The following is a 23,918-nucleotide window of genomic DNA, read 5'->3' on the forward strand; positions in this document are numbered from 1 at the left end:
CTTAGAGTCCACTAAATCTCGTTGTATTTATGACCAATAAGTGAATTTCTTAAAATATATTTTAAGCTTAGTAACTACAAGCTTGGTAATAAAACGATGAGTATTTTCCTTCATAAAACTTCATACTTGTGACTATATTTAAGTTTAATCTAAAAATAAGCTTAAGATTATCACCTATGCAATGTTTAAGTTTAACACCATCTCTTTATTCTTACATATATAAAAACTATAACAAAAGAGAGATAAATAAGAAAGTAAATATTGTTACAAGATGATAAGAGTTTTCTTAACTGACAGAGACTTTCCATGGTCAAGTAGCAATCCTTGTCAAAATGGCAAACATCTCAACTGGCTGACGAAACCTTCTAAAAACATAAAATCCCAGAGTATATGACGGAGGGTCATCCAATCACCCAATAAAGTGGTCAAATTGACGGAGCAGTTTATTATTAATCTGTTGCACTTTATAAGCTGATAAACAAAACGGAATGTTTACAGAATGATCAACAAATTGAGCGCACTCGAGGAAAAAATATTCGAAAAAGGCGCGAGCAAGCAAACAAATTGTAAACAAAAAAGTAATTCGAGAAAATATGAAAGCTCAGCAAAAAAAATAACCAGAAAGCAAAGACAAATGGATCATAATTTTGGGTTATGGAATAGTTTCCCGGACGGAAAATGGGAATTGCGAATCGAAATAGATTAATTTATTGGACGTGAAAGAGTTACCATGCTCCCCGGGCCACACAGGATGGTGTGATCCATCCATGTTGGCTAAAAATAGGGATGACTTCCAAAATCGAAATAGAATCGCCATGGTTCCATGGGGTTATACGATGTGGGTGTGGCTGATCTGGGTGTGGATGTGGCTACAAATGTATGTAGTTATGAGGCTGGAAGGTTGGATGGAGGTGGTGTGGGGTGATTGTGCTGCCATCTGCTCTGGACATTGGCATTGAGTGGGTGGCGTGGCGTGGCATGGCATGGCGCCTCGCTGGCAACATGTGCGGCAGCTGCCCCCAAAAAACAAAAAATCTGTGCATAAACATCAGAATTCGTGTAATGTTACGAGCATACACAAGCAGAAAATTTGTTAATAATAAAAGAAATTCCTTGCAAAATGTTTAGGAAAAATATTATAGAAAATCTAAAGCAAAGATTTCCTCTTTATGGCCCCAAATTAAAATCAAATCCTTTACCATTTATTCTTTCATATAAACAAATTTTAAAAATAAATGGCTTATTCATCATCCACACTAAATTAAATTATAGTCCAAAATTTTCTTGATAGTGTAGGAGGAGTAATAAAAACTATTCCAACTTTAATTACCAAATAGTTACGATATAAAATTCCGCCCAGCAAATGTGTGGCCAAAAATTTGCTTTGCCGGCCATTAACACCCGGAAAATTGGAATAAAAACTAGAATGACGATCTTCATGTATATATAGGGGGAATAAAGGAAGGTCGCCCATGATTTATGCCTTAGCTCAACTCTTTTGGGGCCATCAAAGGCCAGACCTATTAATTCCGTTTCATTTCGTACCCGTAGACGCAGTCTACGCCTCCGTTTCGATCTCGATTCATTTCGTCGTCCATCGACACTCTGCACTTGACTGCCCGGCAAATGTTTGCGCAACATTGGCAGCCGTATCTAACATAATGCCTCTAATTCTTATAATTTATGGCAATTTAAAGATTTTCTCAGCTGCCCCCAAGGGGGAGTGAGCCTAAACAAACACAAGAAGCGTCATTTCTGGCCTGACATTGACCCATTGAAGAGGTCGCAGCACGTGGACAATCGAGTATTCGAATGGGAAAAAGGGGTTAGTAGAGAGGAAGGGAAACCAATTAGAGAAAGGTTGAAGGTGGAAAATCTTAAGTGAATAGATTTGGTGTTTTAATATTGCATTTTATTTATAAAAATGGAATTTCCTTTGCAAAAATATAAACAAGGAAGTGAAAAATTCTTTTCTTTAAAATGGTTTATTCCGTGAAACAATATATTTGGCCGGAAGCTGATAAAATATTTGTAAAATCTGTTTTTGGTATTGATAAAATTATTGATAAAATCATAGAATTTTACATGAATCACTTAAGAAATAACCAAAAGGTTTGACCTTCAAATTTACTTCTTTTTATACGCTTTATATAGATTAGTAATCATTGCTTTTATAGAAAAATTATAGGAAGAGAGGCTATGAATAAGTCAACTTTGGTTTTGGTTTCACTCTGACAAATGCTTACTTCGGAAATTTCCGAGTTAAGTTTTAGTTTTCTTGCCTTCTGCCATAACATTGAAACTCATACGAACCGAAAACTAAACATACCCCTTGAATAACCTTTTAGTAAGTGTTTAGTTAAGTAAACCAGTAAAAAGGTATACAAGGTATAAGGCATTCCTGTCTTACTAACCTTACCTATGACTAATATAAATACATTATAGGAAATAGTGAATCTATGCTTGCTTACATGGCATATAGTAATCTATAAATAGTTTAATGAACAACCTTATATAGATTATTATTCGCTCAAAAGCCAAACAAATACTTTCCTTTGATAAGAAAATCATTTGAGGGGTTCAAGTTTAAAGGAAAAACGGCTATAAAACTAATTTCACTAAAACTTTCGACAAGTTTTGAGGAAATTAACCCAGACAAATAATCCCGGCATCAGGCCAACAGTTTCCTGCCCATTACAATTGCCAGATGTCTTAAATTTTTCGCACATTTCGGATATATTCAAGTACATACCAATATATATATATATGTATATAAAATTTTGGAAAAAGATCGGCAGGCGCAACATGTGTCGGTGCTCGGGGATTGGCGTCTGGGTATGCTCCACTAATAAGAGCAAAAATTTTAGTTCAGAATGATCGCCGCATTTTTGAACCGCACTACCGAAAACCCAAAAATCGAAAATCGAGAAAACAAAAACAATCATAAAATGCATAAATTTCAAAATAAAGAATCTTCAAATGCAAATAAACAAGCTGAAAACCTAAAAACAAGAAATGTGCAAACTTGCATTTGGCTCAAGACAATTGCTTAATAAACTCATAGGATTTCCATTATATTTTACTGGTTATATAGTTAGGAGGGTTAATACACTGAAGGTTACCACTCTGAATCATTCAGTTATCGAAGTGAGTAATGCACTATGCAAATTTGGTTGGAAAAGAGAGAGGAATACCTTAGAGCAGCCAGTTAACGTGTTTCCAATTATGCAAATCTCATCATAACATAACTCACTGGAACGAGATAACCAAGTTTGGAATACTTCCAGTAATAAGTTTTCAATTAAAAAATATATTTGATAAGAGTCTCGAAGAGAACACCCAAGAAGTGGCTAAACTCTGCGTAACTTAATTGCTTTTCGTTGTTGTGCCGCGATTGGCGCTAATTGAAGACAACTTGTTGGACAGATGGCGTTATGGTCATTGGTTACTGGTAACTGGTAACTGGTTAGTGGTCAGAAAGCGGAGCCAACTGCAATCTGTCCCCTGGCTAGTGGACAAACTTTGTCATTGATGATTACCAGACACTGAGAGAAATGAAAACTAAAAAGGGTTTCATTAGTTGGTTAAAGTTTTCTTTTTATGAGAAACTTAATATGCGATTAAATTTTGATTTTTTTAAATTTTTATTTTTTTTTAACTCTTTTTTTCTTTCTGTGTATGATTGCCCCCAAGCCAGCAGCTCAAGAATTATGCGTGACCAACAGTTTCCCAGAGCCACGTTGTCTGGCGTTGTGATTTCCATTTTGTTGATTTTCCTGTTCACTTTGCACTAATCGATTTTCAATATATTTACGCTTAGAAGGCCTTACCACTGCTTTTGGCCAATGCTTTTGTTTTCTGGTTTTTATGAATATTAAAAAATATTCCAAAAAATATTACGCAACTTTTTGATAAATTGTTTTTAGAAACATTTTTGGCAGGCGTACATAGTATTAAACGAGTAATTAAAAGTCCAAAAATTTTTCACTTGCTTGCATTCCAAGAATTTTCAGCACGAGTTGACCCAAATATTTTCGGGCACAAAATTAAGACATTTCAATTGCTGTCACTTAACATCAAGTTCAAGTTCAATTAGGCAGCGTCAATGACTTCGTTTGATACCAAAAAGAAGGAATAAAATATTTTACATTTATTTATATTCTTAAAGAACTTTTTCTGACTCATTTCTAGGCAAGATCTGATTCATCTTGGCCACTTTTATCGATGTGCATAAACAAAGTTTACTACCTGAATCAGCTAGACAATTCGTTTGGCCATGAGTAATCTGAAAATGTGTTTCGAATATTAGTTTTAGCTTTCATTGAGAACATAATTTGTGAATAATTGACAGAGCCAACGACAGAAGTGAACCATAAACCTTTTTCCCCGCCCCCCCCCCAGCTTCATCGATAATTGATTAAGCATATTTCAAATCGCACTGACTAAGGCTAATTAATCAATTTCCATATAATTGGCAGCAAGTAATTGCATAGAAATTGATCAAAATTGTTCGCGCGTTTTGCGTTTTGCCAAATAACACGTATACGACGCATGGGAAATGGAAAATCTCCCCCTCTCTCTCTCTCTATCATATCGCTGTGCAGCGAAGAGTGAAATTCAATTTGTTCCAAAAAAAAAAAAAAAGAAAACCAAAAAAGGAAATTGGCAAAATAGTTTCGGTCACAAAATCGCAACCCGTAATTGCATTTCGCTTTAAAGAGGCTTTAAAATTATGCAAAACGCATTTAAGCTGCAGGCACGAACCACGACGACCATCCATGTCAATGACAGATACCAATCCTCCAGTCCAACCGTCCACCGCCACCAGCCCGTTTGGCCCCTCGGAAACGGCAGCAATTACAGCCACAACAAGTGAAGCGAAATTTGGCCAGAGCAAAGAAACCCCCTCCACTTCCCCCAAACACCCACACAATGTACCCTTCTTAGCCACTCACAAGGCACTGGGAGAAAAGGTGTTGGTAAAGTAGAATGACATTTTATGGTTAAGTATTAGGGAAAAGCAGGATATGTTCATAAAATAGAAAGGATTAAAAAAATCTATTAAAATTCATATTCCTTAAACCCGAAGATTGCCTCAACTTTTCTCCCACTGCCCTGCTCAGATTGTTGCAACTTGCAAGTGCAGTTGCCGTTGCTTCTCGATGGCTCTGCCGATTCTTGTGCATATATAATTTTATGCTTATGCTCATGTTTGCCTTATGGAAATGTGAGATTTTACCACAACCGAAAAGTAAAACATGAGCCGTACAAAAAAAAATTTTAAGGGGAAATGAAAACACAGAGGCGACTTTGGCACTTTGGCACTTTGGACTTTGGAGCTTGGCCATATATTTTATGCAAATTATGCAAAAAGTATGGAAAAAAACGAAGAAGGAAAAGAATTCTGTGTGAGAATACATGACAAAGTTCAATTGTATCAAATTGGTGGAAAACGAATGCCAAAAATAAATGGGCAGAGAAATAAACGAAAATCGAGTGCGACTCCATCAATCATAACCATCAATCAGAAGCGGCAAGAGTAGAGCGAAACTTTGAAGTTTGCGGCATGCCGCATTCAAAGATGAGCAATTTTGTGGTCCATTTCAATTAGAGCACACAGCGAACAGCAAACAGGCCACAAAATGTGGCAAGCAAATAGGCAAAAGTACATATTATTTACAAACCGAAAGTGAGAGAACTCACTTAACAGTTTTCCCAGGAAATTGTTTGACCAAATAAATTCGAATAAAGTTCAGAACTTTCACACGAGAAATTTTTCTATTTTCGATAAATTCACAAGCTCTGATCTCACTTTTCACTCAAACTGTATTAATATGTTCTTGTTATAGCCAGCCGAGTGCCAACTGATGTCACTGCCACTTTCGTCTCATTTATAAATTGCCATTGCAATGGCCAGAATATGCAGCGAATAAAAAGAATTTCACAACGGAAATGAGACATTTCTTTGGCCCATTGTAAGCTTTTCTGATGGACAAGGACAGAGTTATTCATCATCAGTTATAAATATAAATTAAAGAGTTATCTTACCTTAAAGATAAGTTTAATCTTATTTTAAAGTGCAGTATCAAAGGTTGCACTTGCTGACTATAAATGAGATTTTGTTTTAACCCACCCACTTTCAATGCTTATATATTGTTATCCCAAACTAAGCTCTCTCTATAAAACTTTATTTTTAAATTAATTAACTCTACAGGAACTAGGTCAGACACTTGAACTGAGTTTAAGGCTGACATATGGTTAGGAATCTTTGAATCCACCCATCTGCAGGCAGTGCCAAATATTCAGTATGCAGATATGCTAACGAGCAGACAAACAGATTTTGGCATGCTTGAAAGAAAGCTATTTTCGGTGCTATTTTTAAACGCAGACAGACCATAAATTTATGGAGGGGGATTCACAAAAGGTCACTTGAGCATGGAAGCCAAAATCGAGACTTATAAGAATGGTTGAAAAGAATTTTAAATTTAAATCAAAATAAACATTACTAAAAGGGTGTTCATTCGTATTGAGATTGGTAATTTATAACATTAAAAAAAAAAGAATTTTAAAGCCTTTAGATTTGCTGTCTATTCTCCCAAAATCTGTAAGCTTGGACTGTAAATTTTCAAGATTTAACAATAAGTTTCCCAAAATTCCTTTCCACGACTATCATGATTTCTTGTGATTCCCCCTGCCAAGTTCTATCTAAAATTAACTCTATACTGCATTATTCATTGGGGGATTAGCATTTCGTGCAAAGAACATTCTCAAATTTATCACAACTCTTATTGACAAGACGTTTGCAAAAAATTGGGCATCAATTTCATGAACTTCACACGTATCTAAGAGCTGTCAGATGTGTCAGAGTCGCGTCATTTGTCTCATTAAGCCATTATTTCCGCTTCTGGTAGAAATGCTCGCTTGACACTTCTCAAGAGCAATCTTGGCTCAATGTGTCGTACAGTTTTGAATGACATCATGGATCGTTCTGTGCAAATATCATAGTACTATAATGTCTGAGGCGCCGCAGATCGAGCTCAATGACGCTGTCTCCATTAATCACAATCGTTCATATCAGAATCGCCGGCGACAACATCATCAATTGCAGGCCAGACCCAAAACCCACACACAAGACGATCAAATATGCACTGGCACGAGGGCGAATTTTCATTTTCATATATATAATGTGTATATAACATTTCGCGACGTTTGATGGATGGTGGATTGGTAAATGGATGTGCTCCAGGAGGAGTCAGGGAGTCAATCAATGGGCCAGGCGGAATGTCAGCCAGACATTCGATTTAAATTGGTGCTAATACGGGATGTTAGGACAGCGGGAACGAGTCGTCTGTTTGGCTTCTGCAGTTCCTACTTAAAGGCCCTGTTCTTGCCAGCTCCAAAATACAGAACCGACCAAGACTTGTCCGGCATATCGAACACGTTCTCACGCTGATAAACACTGGATAGGAGAAAGATTTAATAATGAGTTTATTTACTACTCTAATTACGATTCCCACCTGGTATCCGAGCTGACCAAGCGCTTACGCTGGTGCTCCGGAATGCAGGTCAGCTTGGGGGTGGGCTTCAACTCCAGGGCGAAGTCGGTCTCAGTAGGATCCATGGCGGCCAGATCATCGCTGGTTATACCATTGCTAGCTAGGCCGAGCTTCTCACCAAATTTAGACGACATTCTGCGTTCCTCGCTTATTTTGGTTTTAAATCGAAAAAAGAAGTAAATGTATTTCTTGAATGGACAATTTATGGTCAAGAGAATTTAAAAGAATCTTAAATTTACGCTGTTTTATATCCAAAAAGGTAATGCAAAAAGAAACGGGTATATGTTTTGAGTATTATTTGTTATTATCAACTGAAAGAGTGCTAGTGTCTGAATCTGACGTTGTAAGACAAGAAATTCAAGGTTACAAATGGATATATTTTTTTAAAATTGATTTTTTAAGCAACGCAGTCTGAGTTGGAGGAATACATAAATTTATTTCTTAAAGAATTTTAAAGACCAAAAAAGCAGCTCCCGGAAAAGTAGGCAATATAATTTCTACAGTCATATTTTGGGAAACCTATCGCGAAGCCTAGAAGTATGCAATACTTTTAATAGATAAAGCAAAATCAATTTCAGTTTATGCCAGCCAATAATGTTTACTTTTCTTCATTAAAACTCAACCATTGCATAATATCTACTCCCTCTTATACTTTATACATCCACCAATAAAAAACTCAATACAAATAGGTTATATATAAAACATTATATATATAATTAATACGGTAAGATTTAGTTCGATTTTTATGTTGATCGATCTTCAGTAGACCCGTACCTGAATGGCCAGGAACCTGCGTCCATTGTTGGTCATCTTATTGATCATGCTCATGGGCAGGAAAATCGAAGATGATCTGCGGAAGATGTGTCCCGCGTCGTTGGGTGCCTTGATATCGTTTATATAGGCGGTATTAACAGCGAAGCAATCGGCCGTATTGCGACCTAGAATGGACCACAGTGAAATGGTAGCCAGTGGTTTCATACCAATCGGCACAATTCCCGTAAGCCAAATGACGAAGAACTCCATATCTGATTTGGGTTTTATCCGACTAATGATCTTGGCAGCTTTTGATCCCATGGGTTCAAAGGTTTTTGATAAATGGGTACGGCCACTCATTAGCAGGATGGGCATAAGATCCTTCATATGCTTGGCTTGGCTGTCAATAACCTTATTCCGAACCATCAAGAGCATATGGCATTTGGGCCTGTCCAATTTTGTTGTATTGCTATCCAGAAAAAAGGTCTTCGTTTGCCTTGATTTGATCCGTTCTACGGTCAGAGTTCGATGATCCTTCAGCAGGTGGTTATTGAAATCGGAGACAAAGAACACACGTTGGCAATCGAAATCGGGACAACGGATTGGAGATCGCGAAACCTGTAGTTCCTCGACCTTTTGCATTTCAGTCAAATGGGTCTTCTTCTCGATCAGATTCAGCACTTCATCTTCCAAACAGGGTATTGTACAAAACAGTGCTTTAGGTGCTCTCAAGATGACTTCGACGGATGCACTCAAGCTTCTGATCAGCCTTACTACGTTTAGCGGATCATTGATTAACCTCGACCGAATTGCCCGCTGCACCGAGGACAGCAGGAAGCACATTCTCGGAGATTTTTCTAACGGCTGCGATCGTTGATAACTATTTGTGGAATGATAAGCATTGGGCATGTCGAATCCAATATTTCCAGGCGAGGCAAAGGGGTTTCTCAGCTGATCCGGGATAGGTATATATTTTCTTTTCTTTCTTGAAATTCTTTTTTGTTTCTTCATTGCTGATGACCTCTCTACCGTGGATTCCGATTTCAAACCTTTATCGTTTTCAGTCACCGTTTCCATTTCACCTTTAGCTTCATGAGGGGGATCTGATGGTTTTTTGTCTTCAGGTTTCAGATTTGTGTCCACCTCGTTTTCTTCCTCTAATGGAACCTCCTCTTCGAGTAAGGTTTTCAGCAGGATCCCTAGAACATCTTTCTTGAACAACTTTTTGCCCTTTTCTTGTTGTTGTTTTTCACTTTTCATTTCAGATACAAGACGTGACAATGTAAAGTGCGCGCCACCACTCTGTCGTTTACTTTGACCCATTGACTCCCGATGATTCTTTCTCTCCAGGATACTCAGTTCCCTTCGTGTCATCTCACATTCCGCATCTAGTTTCATCCGTACTAAGGCCAACTTTTTCATTTTTCGGCGTTTCTCTAAGAGCTTCCTTTGCATTTCAAATATGGTAGAAAACTTTTTGGCGGGTTCCCGGAATTTGTAGTGACTGCCGGATGCAGCCTGTGCCTTGGCTTGCTGGGAAGTTCCTGGTTGGGAAGATCTATCTGAACAGTAGCGACGCTGTAACTTCTTTACGTCCTTGACGGTCAGACTTGGACCATAAGGTTTGGAAGTAGAATCAGAACTTTTAATCTCTTCGGCAGATGTTTTAGATTTTAGTTTCTGTTCATCGCTATCCCCGCCAGTTTTGGCAAAAGGGTTATCCTGTGAAAGACGAATATCCTGTTCAAGGGGTAGCACCGATTTCAAATGATCCGGAGGAGTGGCTCGCAAGAGTTCAATGCCCTTAATCTTTGAAGTTTTTGTACTTCCCTCGACCGATGATGCTTTCTTGGACACTTCAGCAGGACTTGAGTCGCGTGAATTGCCGGCATTGCTTTGCATTGGCTGCAAGCTCGATGCTGGAGTCACGTTATGTGAAGTTTCCGGCGTTTTCTCATCAGTATCCTCGCTTTGCTGATTGCGAATCAAATAGCCATGCCTATTGGGCAGTACACAAAAAGATCCAACTTCCTTTGGAGGATCTACGGCCTCGACGGCCCAATTATTGACACGATCAGCCAGAGTGGCGGCCTGTGAATTCTGGATATCGGATCTTGAATTGGCGATACCTGAAGGCGTTTCAGAAGATATATTTTCCAAACTGCTTTTAAATAGTATCTGTACTGGGTCCGTGCCAATTTGGCACTTTATAAAGAAGGTCAGTTCCCTGCAAAGGTCGCACCAACTGGAGGCGCCCTCTATGTAATCCTCCTTTTCGAATCGGAACTTGTCGCTAGCGTGAGGATTCAAGCTGCTTCTTCGATTACCACAACGACTGCACTCGTACATAATCTAATCAGACATTGAAGATACTACAAACACTTGTTAGATAATTTATAAAAGCGCTACCGAAAAATATTTTCGCTTCCCTAAATGGGGAATGTAAATTTAACGTCAAAAAAAAAATTGAGTTATCGAAACTTGGCAACTTTATCAGGAAAAGATAAAGAAATTAAAGTTTAAGGAAAGAATTTGGAACTACAGCGACTGAAAGGCTACTTCATACTTTAAATAAGAGAAATCTTAAAGAATAACATTTCATTTTTAGATTCATTCAACCTTCTTTTTATGCAAATTCTGAGAGAAGAAAACCATTGCAAATAAAACCTTTTATTCTTCAGCTTATATGGGATTTTTTGCTCGAATGATTGTTTGCTTTTCCGGTCCGGCCCCTTGAAGATGCGGAGACATCTTCGGACAGGTTTCTGGACAATCCATCCATTGACCGTGAAATCCGCTAGCGAAGGTCAGTGGGGGAAGTGCCAAATTCACAGAGTGAAAAGCAAATGTTAGGGAACCTTGAATTCCCAGACCAGCCATGCTCCAGTTTATACGCCTCGAGCCGGAGCTCTCGTGCCCAATTGAGATTGTCAAACGCCCCGTCAAGTGCCACCTGTCAGCAGGTGAAGACCGAAGTAATGAGAGAAGAAACGCTGAAAATGGATAAATGAGCAAACTTTTAATGAAGAATATTTAATACCCTCTTTTAAATATTACATCGTGACTATGAAAACCAGAGGAAAAATAAATAAAACGCATTAATCGCTTGTTTATATTAAACCTTTTTTTAAAATACGTATTTACTCTGATAGTTTAGCTTCCTCGTGGGCATTAAAAATCGTAATTACCTTCCGCAAGGGTACGAAGACAACCAAAAGCGGCTTAAACTGAGTCCAATTGACTCGGATCGGATGGGATCGAATGGCTTCGCCTTGCTTGGCGGCCAGTGGCGATGATTCAGCTCGAATAGTTGGACATTTGGGCATTCGAATGTTTGTTTGTTTGACTGTTTGTTGAGATGCGCCAAAATCGAAACCAACGCCGAAAATCGATGACAATTCGATGGTCTGCGCAAATAACGGAACCCGCCCCAAAGCCCACTGTTTGAACTTATCGGACTGGACACGAAGGTCTCATCTGAAGCTCTGTACTCGTATAAATATCATCACTTCCAACTCTTCAGACATCAGACGCTTCACAGCTAAACATCCAACAAGATGGTAAGTACTCACACTGGGAAATAGAAGCCTCTAAAAGCGATAACTAAAGGATATAGGAATAACATCGAACACCATTCTCATTCCTCTCAGAAAACCTTCTGCCTGACCCTCGCTTTGTGTGCCTGCCTGGCAGCCGCCGATGTGTCCCATCTGCAGCCCAGCAGCAGCTACCTTCCTCCTGCTCGTCCAGAGCACGCAGTGTCCATGAGCATTGAGCCACAGGAGCTGCGTGAGCTGCCCGAACAGGTGGAGTACATGCGTCCCAATGAACAGGGTCAGATGGAGGCAATGCCCAGCAGTCTGCTAACTCCTCCCGAACCAGTGAATCAGGAAGAAGCACTGCCCTCCACTCGCTACCTGCCCCCTGCACCCGTTCCAGTCCAAATGGATGCCGAGCCCATGATGATGCCCCAGATGGAGATGATTGCTCCCGAAGAAACTATCGTGGAGAAGATCCAGCAGCAGCCCGAGCCTGCTAATCGCTACCTGCCCCCTGCCCCAGCTGCCGAGCAGCAGTTGACCTACCAGCAATACCAGGAGCAGATGCAGCAGTTCCAGATGCAAGAACAGCAGCAGGATCAGCCCCAGGAGCAACCAGCTGAGGAAGAGCAGCAGATGCCCTACATTCTGGATGTCCAGCAGCCCATGGCTCCATCCGATGTAGAGACTCAAGAGCAATTGGAACCCGAGCCCGCCCACGAACTTCGTGCCGATGGCTATCACTACAAGCAGGCCGATGAGCAGCATCGTCTGCGACATTAAGTCACCCAAAATTGAGTCACCGGATGACGACATTGAGTCATCTGATTCTGCGTCATCCGATTGTTGTTAAATGTTTAGCTTAGTTCTTAGAGAACCGATTAAATTTCGACTTTGAAGAGTAGTCGTCTTTGATTATCTTTCGGGTTTCTATTAGTCACGGAGTTGGTTTGTCTTTATACAGAAACCTTTAACATATATATAGAAGATAGAAATATATATATAGAAAAATCTTTATTTATACCAATCATATTATTCAAACAATTATAAACTAGAATCTTAGCCTGTGACCCAACGAATACCAAAAGAATCTCCTCCTATTCATATTCTTTAAAAGGCAGCCTCTTCGCCGCCCTCCTCCTCCTCGTTCTCCACGGTGGCTCCTTCACGCAGCATCTCAACCTTGTGGATGCTAAAGTCGATGTTGTAGAATGGTACATTCAGGGTGACCACCACACAGTAGAGCAGCACCTGGAGATGTCGGGTGCGCAGCATATAAGAGGCACCCTGTTGCTTGGGGAATAGTGGATGGTCCTTCTCCTGACAATCGTACATGAAGTAACCACCGTCGTGACCAGGACAGAAGCCAATGGCCAGTGACCTCTTCCGCACACTGATTATTCCAAACTGATAGTGACTGAAGAAGTAGATCAAAGCCTCGGAGAGATTCATACGGTTGAAAGTGGGCGCCCTGTAAAGTTTTCCATAGCACACATGCTCGATGTGCACCACAAAGTTGATGGTGTCCATGGAGCAGTCGATATTGAGATTCTCCAGCGAGAATTCGTAGTCCTCCTTGCTGATCTGATCGATGCTCTCCTTGAAGTACGTATTTCCGCTGACTACAATGGTGTCCAGGAGATGAGGACTCCAGTCCATTAACCGATACACACTGGCTGCACAACAGGCCATCACATAGCAACCCAGATACTGACGACCTCTGACCTCGTCGTCGAAGACTGGAGCCTCCGGATGGAGATTGCCCCACAAAGACCACAAACGACCCTCGATCTCGATGTCGAACTTCTTGATCTTGCTGATAGGCAGATTGCGATACTTGCCCGCCGTATTTCGGCGGTTCAACCTGCTCCACACGGGCAGGCAGTTCTCCAATTCCAGCCATCCAAGGGATTCATTGGTGGCGCAGATCTCATACTCTGGACTTCCGTACTGCTTATTGCTGCATGTCATCGGTATCGAGAGATCGGTAAGCAGTTGGAGGATTCTGGCATTCGGTGCCGCCTTCTTGTGGGACAGGACATCAACGACGAAGAACTTATACAGGTTCTTCTCCTTCCAGTTCTTAGCGGCACTTCGATCGTCAATGTACTTCAGCAAGGAATCTATATCATAGAGGAGAACCCATGAGGCGGTGTTTCTTTCGGGCCATCGCTTTGGTCCCTTAGGACAACGTTTCTTTTTCTTTCCACCCTCCTCATCACCATCGTCGTCCTCCTGCTCCTCATCTCCCCCTGGTTTCTCCATACTGCCATAGGGATCAAACAGATGGAAGAACTCGTCGTGATAGATGGCATAACTTCCATTGGGCGTAAAGATGATCATGTATTTCCGCAAATTAAGCAGTTTGCCAAACTTCTTCTTGAAAAGCATTAGACCCACTTCCGGACTACCTGGTTTCTTTACCGGTGATGGTGTCCACATGCCCGCCGGCTCAAAGCACCGGATCCAGATATCAAATTCGTAATCATCGATGGTAACGTGGCGAACGACCCGTTCAAACACAGATTCCAGTTCACAGACACCCGTGGCAATCGTCTTGGCATTGTTGATCACCCTATCGATCCGGTAAGAGTTCCATTGGTTCAAAGGCCGCAGAGAGCAACTGATGATGGCCAGGGCGGATGCGAAGTAGCACGGTTTGATCGTCTTGAAGGAGCCCTCATCACGGCCCTCGAGTGCCAGGCTGCCTTGGATCTTGAAGTTGCAGTCCTTCTCTCGCATTCTGTAGCCAAACATGATGGGACGTGGCTTGTAGGCACGGCGAAGTTCCTTTGGTAGCTTCTTGCCAGGACGGTGCTTCAGCTCCACCTCTTCCTCGCCTTCGCCTTCCTCCTCGCCCTCCTCATCGCCAAGCATGTCCTCTTCCTCGTCGCCCTCTTCGCCTTCGGCCTCGTCGATGCCAATGTCTTTGTACTCGGCTAAAAGGGAAAGAGAAAGGTTTTAAAGTCGCTTTTTCCTACTAGGCCAAGAAAAACGTACCGGACAATCACTACACAAATTTCTACACAAAATAATAATAAGTCTTAAACGAATTGACAAATAATTCTATCCTCATACTCATATTTTAATATATCAAATAGCTTTACTTACGTTTAATTCCCGCCTTGCGGTCCATGTGCTCCTGTTTGGCCTTGAGGAACAACTGGATGCGTTCGTTCTCCTTCCTGAGCTCCTCATCGATGTAACGCATCTTCTCCAACCGTTGATCACGCAGCTTCTTCTGCCTCGCCGTCTCCTGTTTAACCTCCTTGTCATCATCAGCCTTGCCCCAGGGACGGAAACGGCCATGAAGATTATTATCCACCATTTGGATGCAGGCCACGATGAAGTTCATCACTGAACAGCCCTGAGGATTGCAGCCAAATTCAATACGCTTGATCAGAGCATCCAGTTCCAGGAAACGAAGGAGACAAGCTGGCCCAGAACCACCTTTCCTATAACCAATGGCATTGCAGGGGAATCCAATGAACATATACACAAAGTTATAACGCTTAAATATCACGCAGGAGAAACGCTGGCACACGAGGAGTAGTCTGTTATTATCCACCAAAAGATCCACTAGAACCTGGCGGAGAGGTACCATCATCGAGGACTTGACCACCTTCTTTACCTCCAAACTGAAGTTGCTCTCGCCGATGGCAATATCAGGTAGCTTCTTGGCCAAAAGACAGGCCAAGATGTATTCGTAGTTCTGGTAATCTTCACCAAAGCTGTTCGCTGATTCCAGTGAGAACTCAATTAAGTCAGCATTCCAGGTGGATAGTTTGTACTTCGAGGACACAGCCATGGCCACCAAGCCAGCCAGGAGTCCTCCGAGTTTAGCCATTTCCTCATCCAACTGAGGAAGTTGCGTGGTGCCCATAATGATCCAGGAGCCATCTGGTAACGCATTAAAGTTGCTTTTAAGAGCTAGCTCTTCCTCCACCGTGAGAACCCTCTTCAGATCTTCCTCCTCCTCCTGGCCAAGCTCATAGCCTCGCTTAATCTTCAGTCTTAGGGCCTTGAGATTCTCCTGATCTGTACGTAGAAGTACCTTTTGCGCAGGCTTGTAGAGATTTGGCCTCTTGGTTTGTGGCTCTGGCAGTTCTTTAATAATCATATTGATGATCATGTTTATCAACTCCTGAGCCATCTCCTTTTCATCCACCGTGGGGAAGCGATCCTCCTCTGGAATGCTTTCAATGCTCTTCTTCTGCTTCAACTCTGGCAACGGTGGCTCATCTGTGAATGTGGGCAGGCCCATCTGTAGACCGGGGAATTTGTTCGTCTGCGGGGTCATCACCTGCAAAGGTCGGATACAGCCTGTCCGAATGCCATGGATGAAGAATTTGCCACCACGTCGCATCTTCAAGGCATTCATGTAGATCACGCGGACAAAGGAATCGAAGGTGGCGTGTATCTGCAGTACAGCTAGACCCTTGATGGTATAATCATCTGGATCCACGACCAGACCCGTTCGATTTCTCCTGAAAGGATCGAAAACGTAAAAGAATTCCCTGTCCCGCCAAACAGCCATCACTGAATTATCTATCTGGAGCAGCGCCGAAGGCCACTGGGGCATGTTGAACAACTGATGCAGGGCCATCGTAAGCTGGGATTCCAAATAGTTCCTGCAATCCGCCACATGACCATTGATCATAAAGGGATGCTTGCGAACCGTGGCTTTAAAAGCACCCATTAGGAACATTTCCGGTAGATCCACAACGTTCAAATGGGGCTTCTTGTTCTTCCAGCGTTTACCATCCAGCCGAAACTTCTTTCGCAGAGTCTTGTAGTAGGCAACACCATACCTTATGATATCATCTACTGTTTCGGGTTTCCACAGTTTAGCCAGCTCGAATTCTGAGTAAATCAAGGCTATCAAGGATACAACCAACGAGGCATTCTTCTCATTTCCTGAGATGGGCTGGTGTATTCCACCCGTTCCTGCAGTTTTCACCGCAAAGTTCTCGTTGACCACCGCCCAGAGTTTATGATACTCCTCGTTCTCTGCTGGTGCAATTGGTGCTTCCTTTAGCTTACCATACTGAATCAAGGAAATTTCAAAGATATTAAACTCATCCTGTGGCTGGAGATCACTGAACTTGGTGATCAGATGCACCAAGTGCTCTGTAAAACGAGTGGCCATCAGTGAGCACTTTCCTTCCTCAAAATCCCGTTCACAGTTTTCATCCCTTCCATTGGGATCAAAGATATAGTAAGAGTTTAGGCAACGTTTCCAAATCAACAGGTAGAGATCCCGGGATGTAAAGATGCAGGCATTGTATTTTGAAAAGAATAGCGACAGAGCCTTATACATATTTGGTTCGTTTTTTAACAGTCCGGAAAAGTGGATCTTAATCTCCACGGCAGCGTCTCGTTCAACTACCTGTTCGATAATATCAAAGTCGTTCGTCTGTGACTTGTAGTTTAGGTCGGCGCTTTTTTTGGTTAACTTCACACCGCGCTTAAGGATACCGTCCATAGTGCCTCCTGTCCAGAAATCGGGATTCAAACGAAAGGTCTCCACGAAGGCTATTATGATGGCCCCAATTTCACTTGGCCGATTATAGTATCTGAAAGGAAAGGAAAGAGGAGTCATATACTCGTATGGAGTAACAGTGAAAATCATTCATGGGATACTCACTGCAATCGGTTAGATTCAAGCTTTGGTTCGGGATAGATATTTCGATTTCCAAACACAATTTCCGCCGTGAAAGTCTTTTCCAGCTGCTGGGGTATATTATAGAGCGTGAGTTCGCCGTCGTTTTCTGCAAATTTTCGATGAAGCTAGATTAGAATAGCCAAGCTCTATGTGAAAGAAAGTCTCTGAATGAATACACACCATATTTGGGCAGGGAGGCTTGGATAAACTCCTGATCCAGTTCCTCTTCCCTCTTCTGGTAGCCCACATTCCAGGTCCACAAATCCTGTGGACTGCATCCTTCGATAATGTCGAAGGTCTTGATGTTCTCGCCCTCTAGGCCCTCTTGGAGGACACGCGGATTATAGGAAGGAAAAGGTAACTCCTCCAAGGGGCCAACTTCGGTCTCGTTCAAGTAGATTCGACTCTTGGGACGTTTTAGCTCCAGCTGTTTACGAGAATGATTATATTAATTAATTAAGAGAGATTGTAAGCGTTTCTTACAAGGTTAAACGTAATGCGTATTAGTCATCAACATAATAAGGGTTTCAAATCAATAAAAAATAAATTAAACAAAGAGTAATACGACAAATAGTAAACAAAAGGCGTAGTTTAACCCAAATAAAGTTAGGATATGGCTAGCAAATGGAATTATTCAGAGACATAATAGCCTTAGTTGGCGATTGGGTAACATATGGCCAGTTATCAGCGCTTGGCTCTGTGCAAGCTCTGTGCTTTCACTCGGCGACTCTGTTTTCCTGGCCATGGCCATAAGCTTTTAATACGGCTGAAAATAGCACGCATACGCCACCGATGCCCGACGCCCCTTATATAGGAGACGTTTTTGTTTGTCTTGGTTTTTGTATAGTATGGTATCGTATTGTATGTTATGTGTACTAGAGGCCTGTTTCATGTTTTTTTTTCTTTCCTCTTTTGCTATTTGCGCTCATCAAGAAGTTAGTAAGCGGCATAAGGTAAGCACGAAATGCCAACTAGATTGACTATAACGACCTGATGTCGCCGCGCTATATGCGGTATATGCTATATGTGTGTATGTTTGTATGGGTTTCGGGGTGCGTCCGTATAAGTGAGTGTGCCTCTATGGCTGGCTGGCCACGATGACGGCCACCAAACAACAGAGGCGTCCCATGCACAGAGCAGTAAACAACGAACAGCGCTTAGTGCCACATCACGGAATCTTATCGCTCTCGTTCGACCAAAAACCAAAAACCCAACCAAAACCGACGACTACTATAGCCCCGAGACCAGAAAACCCGGACCACCGAGCAAACACGAAGCTGCCTCGGCTCGGCTGCAGAACAAACAAGTCATCTAGTAGCGTGCTGTTGCTGCAGCAACAACAGAAACAACAGCAACAGAAATCGAGACATATAGTACAACGGCGAACCAGGTGAACCAGGTGAGCGTCGCAGTATCGCGCAGTTATAGCATACGACCACGTCAATACCAATACTAATACCAATAACAGAGCGCAGTTGCCAACAATACAAGTACAAGTACAAGTCGGTTCCAATTCCAACTACGCAACCCTCTTGAATAGCCGCGCTGGCAAAATGTCAAACTAGCTAGTGGGGTTACGATGAGGCAGGGGATCTGAGGCAATTACGGGTACGGGGACTTCAGACCCAAGATCTTTGCAAAGACAAATGAGCTGGGATGTCAACTTAAAAATAGCTTTTGTATCTTCGGTTACTTAATGACTTAATAAGATCCTTAAGGCATGATTTTTATTCCAAATTTATTTATTTACACTGAAACTTTATCAGTAATTCACCAATACAGAACTATTTCTTCAATAAATAAGAGTTTATCCTTAATTACAGTATCATAATTATCTTAAAATATTATTCATTTTAGCTTACCTAGAAAAGCAACACCCATTTTGCAGTAACTCTGAAAAAAAGAACTGATGAAGTAATCAATTTAAAGGCAGCTGTTCCCATCAAAGATGCTGAGGCTGCAAAAGCAATCTTGGTGATGGCTTTGAATTCGAATTAAAATTGGTATTTGCCAGGTGCAGCCGCCCAACGAAAACTCATGGACACATGCAAGTATATGTATACGGATGCCGAGCTAAAGTGTTCAGCAAACAAACGACCGCAGGCGGCGCCCCTGAGAAAAGGGAATGGCTGCAAAAGGCAGAGGTGTTTCCAAGAGGGGTTTATATAAGTATATAAGTCAAAGCTAAATTAAAAGGTATTCAGGATCCTTTACATATAACCTTGAATATTCTTTCTTAAATGTTCTTTTTAAAACTATAACTTCAAGTTGTTTGTTATAGCATCCTTATATTCAAGGTTAAGTTAAACAACTAAATATAGGATATTAAAAAAGTCCTTGAAATAAACGTTGAAATTAATTATTGTTAAGGAACTCCAAAGATCTTATAAGAATCAAAATTGCTTTTTGTCTATTGATAACGCACTGGCTATAAACGATCATAAAACATTGGATCGTGATTATATCACTTCGAGTACCAAACGTTTTGTTCAAAAGGTAAAAGTAGACAGGCTCTTATCTGTGGCGCACAGTTAATTGGCCAAGATAGAGAGAGGTTTCTGCAGCCAGCCAAACGAATAGGAATCGAATCATAATTGTTAAACCACCATCATATAGCCTTGCCACCCCCTGCCTGCATCGCCCACGCCCCTTTCCCCCCAACGACAACAATTGAGACATATAACAAACAACACACGCGGCAAAACGCAATCGCAAATGAAACAAAAGCGTGGCGACTGCAGTCGCACTGCTTTTGCATATGCCCACTGCACAATGCACTAGACCAACAACCGTAACACCTACGGTCAACAACATAGTGGTCAATCGAGGGTTTAAGCAAAGATAAATAATCAAAGGATAAGCCTAGTAGTATTTTTTTTATTATGTAAAAGTGAGTGTGACCGATGTTCCAAAAAGTTTTTTTCATAATTTACAGGATTGATTGGTTGTCAAATAAAGAATAGTAAAAACCTAAAGCTTTGAATATGGGAAATATGATAAATACACTAAACCGTTTTTCATAAATATATTTACATATTTACAAATCTTAAAGAAGTTGTAGAAGTAATTATCTATACTATTACCACGGTACCTATAGTAACTGTTGATATTCCTAATGTTCTTATGCTTGCGTTTCTGTACCCAAGAATTATTTCTTATCTGCTGTTGGAATGCGATCCGAAAAACTGCCAATCAGTTGAACTAAAACCATTGTCTAGAGCTGTAATTGTTTACTTTTGAGGTAATTAACAAGTGAAAATTACTAATATTTTAACCACTACTGTGCTGAAGTAACAGCTGCAAGAACCGTTTGTGTTGCTACAACGGCAACAACAACAAACACCACGCAAAAGGGACTTAGCATAGTGAACCGTTTTTATTTCATACGGAGCGAGCAAAGAACGGACACACACGCACACTTGCACACAGATAGACGCGAAGAGCGGAACAAACAACAACAAAACAAAAAAAGAAACAGGGCGCACAAGTGTGTTATTACTCAGTAATTGTAAAAATGTCAGAGCCGCAACAACAATAGCCAGGCGAATTTGAGAACGTGCCGTGACAACGCTCATAAAAAAATGTGACTAATAAACGCTTCGCAATTTGCATGGGCAGTATTAATAATGCTTTTATTTCTATTTTATTGCCTTTTTCTTTCTGGCAGCTTCAAAAGGAGTCTCAAATACGCACATGCTCGCCATCTCTCTCTGACGCACGATCTTTGGGGCGAGCAGGCGAAACAACAACAATAACAGCGCAAGAAGCTGCTGCGCATTTAGTGTAAAAGAAGAAGAGGAGTAGAAGTACAAAGAAAAGGAATAAGAAGGAGAAGAAGCGAAAAACTTAAAACTACTATTGAAATGGCAGCTATTGCGGCATTACCAACAACTACGTTGCGTCGCAACAACAACAATAACAGCAACAACAAAGGGGTGAGTAGTCCCAAAGGAGAAGCCAGATATGTTTGTTAACTTGGCCTTTAAGCGGTCTGCTGAGGGTGGATTTTACAACTTGCCTCAAGTGGGCAGCGCGAGCGTCAGACAAGCACGCGCTAAACTGTAAATATACATTTGTATGTACATATGTATGTAAGTAGATATCTACACTTACATATATTTACATACATATGTATGTATGTATATTTACCCTTGAGCATTTTGCTTTGGAAACAAGGACTTTTATACATATGTATTTACATTATATACACACCTTGCACGAGATCTTTTATAGAGTTGTCTTTACAAAAAGGATAAACTTGTTTTATAGAGTTGTAAAGTTTTGCTTGTCGAAATGTTTTAATATTATTCGTTCCTATTTTTCCACCTTAAAAAATAACCTACTTAAAGTGCACATGTGTATGAATATCTATGTATATTACGCCCAAAATTTTAACTAATTTTATATTATTTCCTTTTTCTTAGATAAAATCCCGTCGAAATGAGCGTAATATTCTAACTTTCTACGAAAAAATTGCTGTCATCCGCTACTATGAGGAGACAAATATATCGAGGAACAGCCTGGCCAAGATGTTCCACTGCTGTGCCACCCAAATTCGTCGAATCCTGGACAAGAAGAAGGACTTGCTCCAGCAATTGGCTACTCTCAGCGAGGCAGATGCCTCTATAATAATCGAAGAGATGACGCGTAAACGCCGGAAGTTTGAGATGAGTGCCATTAGTTTCCTTCTGCACGAGTGGGTGGAAAGATGCACTCAACTCCGCTTGAAAATCAGCATAAGAAACCAAAAACTAAAGGAAACAGCCACCCGAATGGCGGCAATTTTAAACCTTCCATCCTTTAGACCCTCTTATCGTTGGCTGAACCGATTCCGGGGAAAGTACAAGTACGAGGCCGATGAGTTGGGCTACCAGGGTGAGAATCCCTTAAACCAAGATCTGCCTGTCGAGGAGATTATTGTAGAGTTTAAGCATGCATTGCCGAACTTCATGCAACGGGAACTGGCCGATTCAACTGAAGGCGTCACAAATGAACCAGTCATACCGGATTTTGTTAATCTCTCCAGTGAGAATAGTCTTATGTCAGATCATCTTGATGAGGATGATGATGTGGAGTTGGTAACTTGTGAGCCCACTATGATTCCCTCACCAGCCAGCGTGCCAGAAGTGGAGAAGCAGGACGCACTTTCCCCCCAAGAAGAACAGGAAAACCTGGATGATCAGATGAATGCCGGCACGAGCACCCTACTGAATGGCGTTTTTCCGCACCTGGCAATTATCCATCAGTTCGCTCTGATGAATTCGGATATCCAGGCATTGGAACTCATTTCTCAGCTGGGAGTACATATGCAACAGCAGGCTGTTTCTGGAGCTTATCGCACCTTGTCGCTGGCTTCGACAAATGGAGATGGGCAAACGGAACAAGGATCCAACTCTCTGCCGGAACTGCCACCGGGCAGCATTTACGCGGACATCGATGACATTGAGTTAATTGAGTAGAAACACAAAATAAAAATATACTAAGCTAGCCTAAGCTTCAATGCCATAATTTAATCAGTGGTCTGTTATTAATGATCAACAAGTTAAAAGGTTAAGATTTTTTGAGCTATAACATGAAAGCTATTTCTTTTATTTTTAATGGAGTCGTATTTTATTTATTGAAAGTACTTATATTGAAATCAATGTTTTTTTTTCTTTAAGAGAACTTATTTCTTATTAATTTATAATCAAAAAGGATTTGATTTACTTAAAAAACAATAAACAAGCACTGCTTATGATGTAAAAATAATTGCATATCATTTCAATTTTTGAAGATATTTAGGCTTACCATGCGTTTATCTGGAATAATAATCATATCCGAGCTGCATTCTGGGGTGGCTAGTTGTGGCTTGACCTCCCCCTCCTCCTCTTCCTCACCCTCCTCGGCCTGTTGCTCTTCCTCGCCCATGTCCATGGGACTGTTAAGAACCACCAAGTCCTTGGGGCATGTCCTGTCAACTCTGGCGTCGTGCTCAACTAGGCCAAAATCCTTGCGAGCGGCCAATAAGCGCTCTCGCATCTCGGCGTGAGTTTTCAACTCTGCCGGAGTACGTTGCGGTATAATGCACATGGTGTACTCATCGTACAAGGCACATTGTTTCTTAAAGGGACGTATGAATCGAGACTCCTCCGCCTTTTGATGGATGCGACGAAGTTCATCTTCGATGGTCAGTACTTGGGAGATCGTGGAGTTAGCTGGCTTCTTCTGGCACACGCGATCGCGAGGCGGACAGTTTTCTGCCTTCCATTCCGGCGACGTTTCGTTGCCCAGAAAGGTTCGAACCTCATACGGATTCGCAGAGGGACTGCAATCCGCGTTAACTTCCACGAATTTTTTCAACATTTTTGCAAAACACTTATGATTTTGCAGGAGTTGGGAATAAAACTAGTAATTTTGTAGCTCGAC

At 41.3% G+C, this 23,918-nt stretch overlaps 5 protein-coding genes across 6 annotated transcripts; 2 read left to right on the forward strand and 3 right to left on the reverse strand.

Moving 5' to 3' along the window:
- Nucleotides 1–7,148: 7,148 nt before the first annotated feature.
- LOC108114052 lies at nucleotides 7,149–7,906 on the reverse strand. The gene is made up of 2 exons (XM_017224806.2): nucleotides 7,518–7,906; nucleotides 7,149–7,459 (listed from the first exon to the last, which is right to left on the reverse strand). Exons 1-2 carry the CDS (start codon nucleotides 7,688–7,690, stop codon nucleotides 7,369–7,371), a joined length of 264 nt encoding a protein of 87 aa, XP_017080295.1. The 5' UTR covers nucleotides 7,691–7,906; the 3' UTR covers nucleotides 7,149–7,368.
- Nucleotides 7,907–8,253: 347 nt separating this feature from the next.
- Nucleotides 8,254–10,785, reverse strand: LOC108114743. The gene has a single exon (XM_017225860.2). The coding sequence runs from the start codon at nucleotides 10,656–10,658 to the stop codon at nucleotides 8,316–8,318; it is 2,343 nt and encodes a 780-aa protein (XP_017081349.2). The 5' UTR covers nucleotides 10,659–10,785; the 3' UTR covers nucleotides 8,254–8,315.
- Nucleotides 10,786–11,796: 1,011 nt separating this feature from the next.
- On the forward strand, nucleotides 11,797–12,768 carry LOC108114598 (putative uncharacterized protein DDB_G0294196). Its single transcript, XM_017225658.2, has 2 exons — nucleotides 11,797–11,869; nucleotides 11,960–12,768. Exons 1-2 carry the CDS (start codon nucleotides 11,867–11,869, stop codon nucleotides 12,629–12,631), a joined length of 675 nt encoding a protein of 224 aa, XP_017081147.2. The 5' UTR covers nucleotides 11,797–11,866; the 3' UTR covers nucleotides 12,632–12,768.
- Nucleotides 12,769–12,847: 79 nt separating this feature from the next.
- Nucleotides 12,848–23,912, reverse strand: LOC108114596. The gene is made up of 5 exons (XM_017225652.2): nucleotides 23,301–23,912; nucleotides 17,694–17,940; nucleotides 17,496–17,619; nucleotides 14,960–17,424; nucleotides 12,848–14,787 (listed from the first exon to the last, which is right to left on the reverse strand). The coding sequence occupies exons 1-5, from the start codon at nucleotides 23,853–23,855 to the stop codon at nucleotides 12,959–12,961; spliced, it is 5,220 nt and encodes a 1,739-aa protein (XP_017081141.2). The 5' UTR covers nucleotides 23,856–23,912; the 3' UTR covers nucleotides 12,848–12,958.
- LOC108114597 lies at nucleotides 18,647–23,144 on the forward strand. 2 transcript variants are annotated; one of them, XM_017225655.2, is made up of 3 exons: nucleotides 18,647–18,912; nucleotides 21,181–21,448; nucleotides 21,938–23,144. In XM_017225655.2, the coding sequence occupies exons 2-3, from the start codon at nucleotides 21,377–21,379 to the stop codon at nucleotides 22,970–22,972; spliced, it is 1,107 nt and encodes a 368-aa protein (XP_017081144.2). In that variant the 5' UTR covers nucleotides 18,647–18,912; nucleotides 21,181–21,376; the 3' UTR covers nucleotides 22,973–23,144. The 2 variants fall into 2 exon arrangements, with proteins under 2 accessions (XP_017081144.2, XP_017081145.2); XM_017225656.2 differs by lacking the exon at nucleotides 18,647–18,912 and adding an exon at nucleotides 20,674–21,096.
- Nucleotides 23,913–23,918: the final 6 nt, after the last annotated feature.

The sequence above is a fragment of the Drosophila eugracilis genome, unplaced genomic scaffold, assembly GCF_018153835.1.
Source record: "Drosophila eugracilis isolate 14026-0451.02 unplaced genomic scaffold, ASM1815383v1 contig_2154, whole genome shotgun sequence".
NCBI lineage: Eukaryota > Metazoa > Arthropoda > Insecta > Diptera > Drosophilidae > Drosophila > Drosophila eugracilis.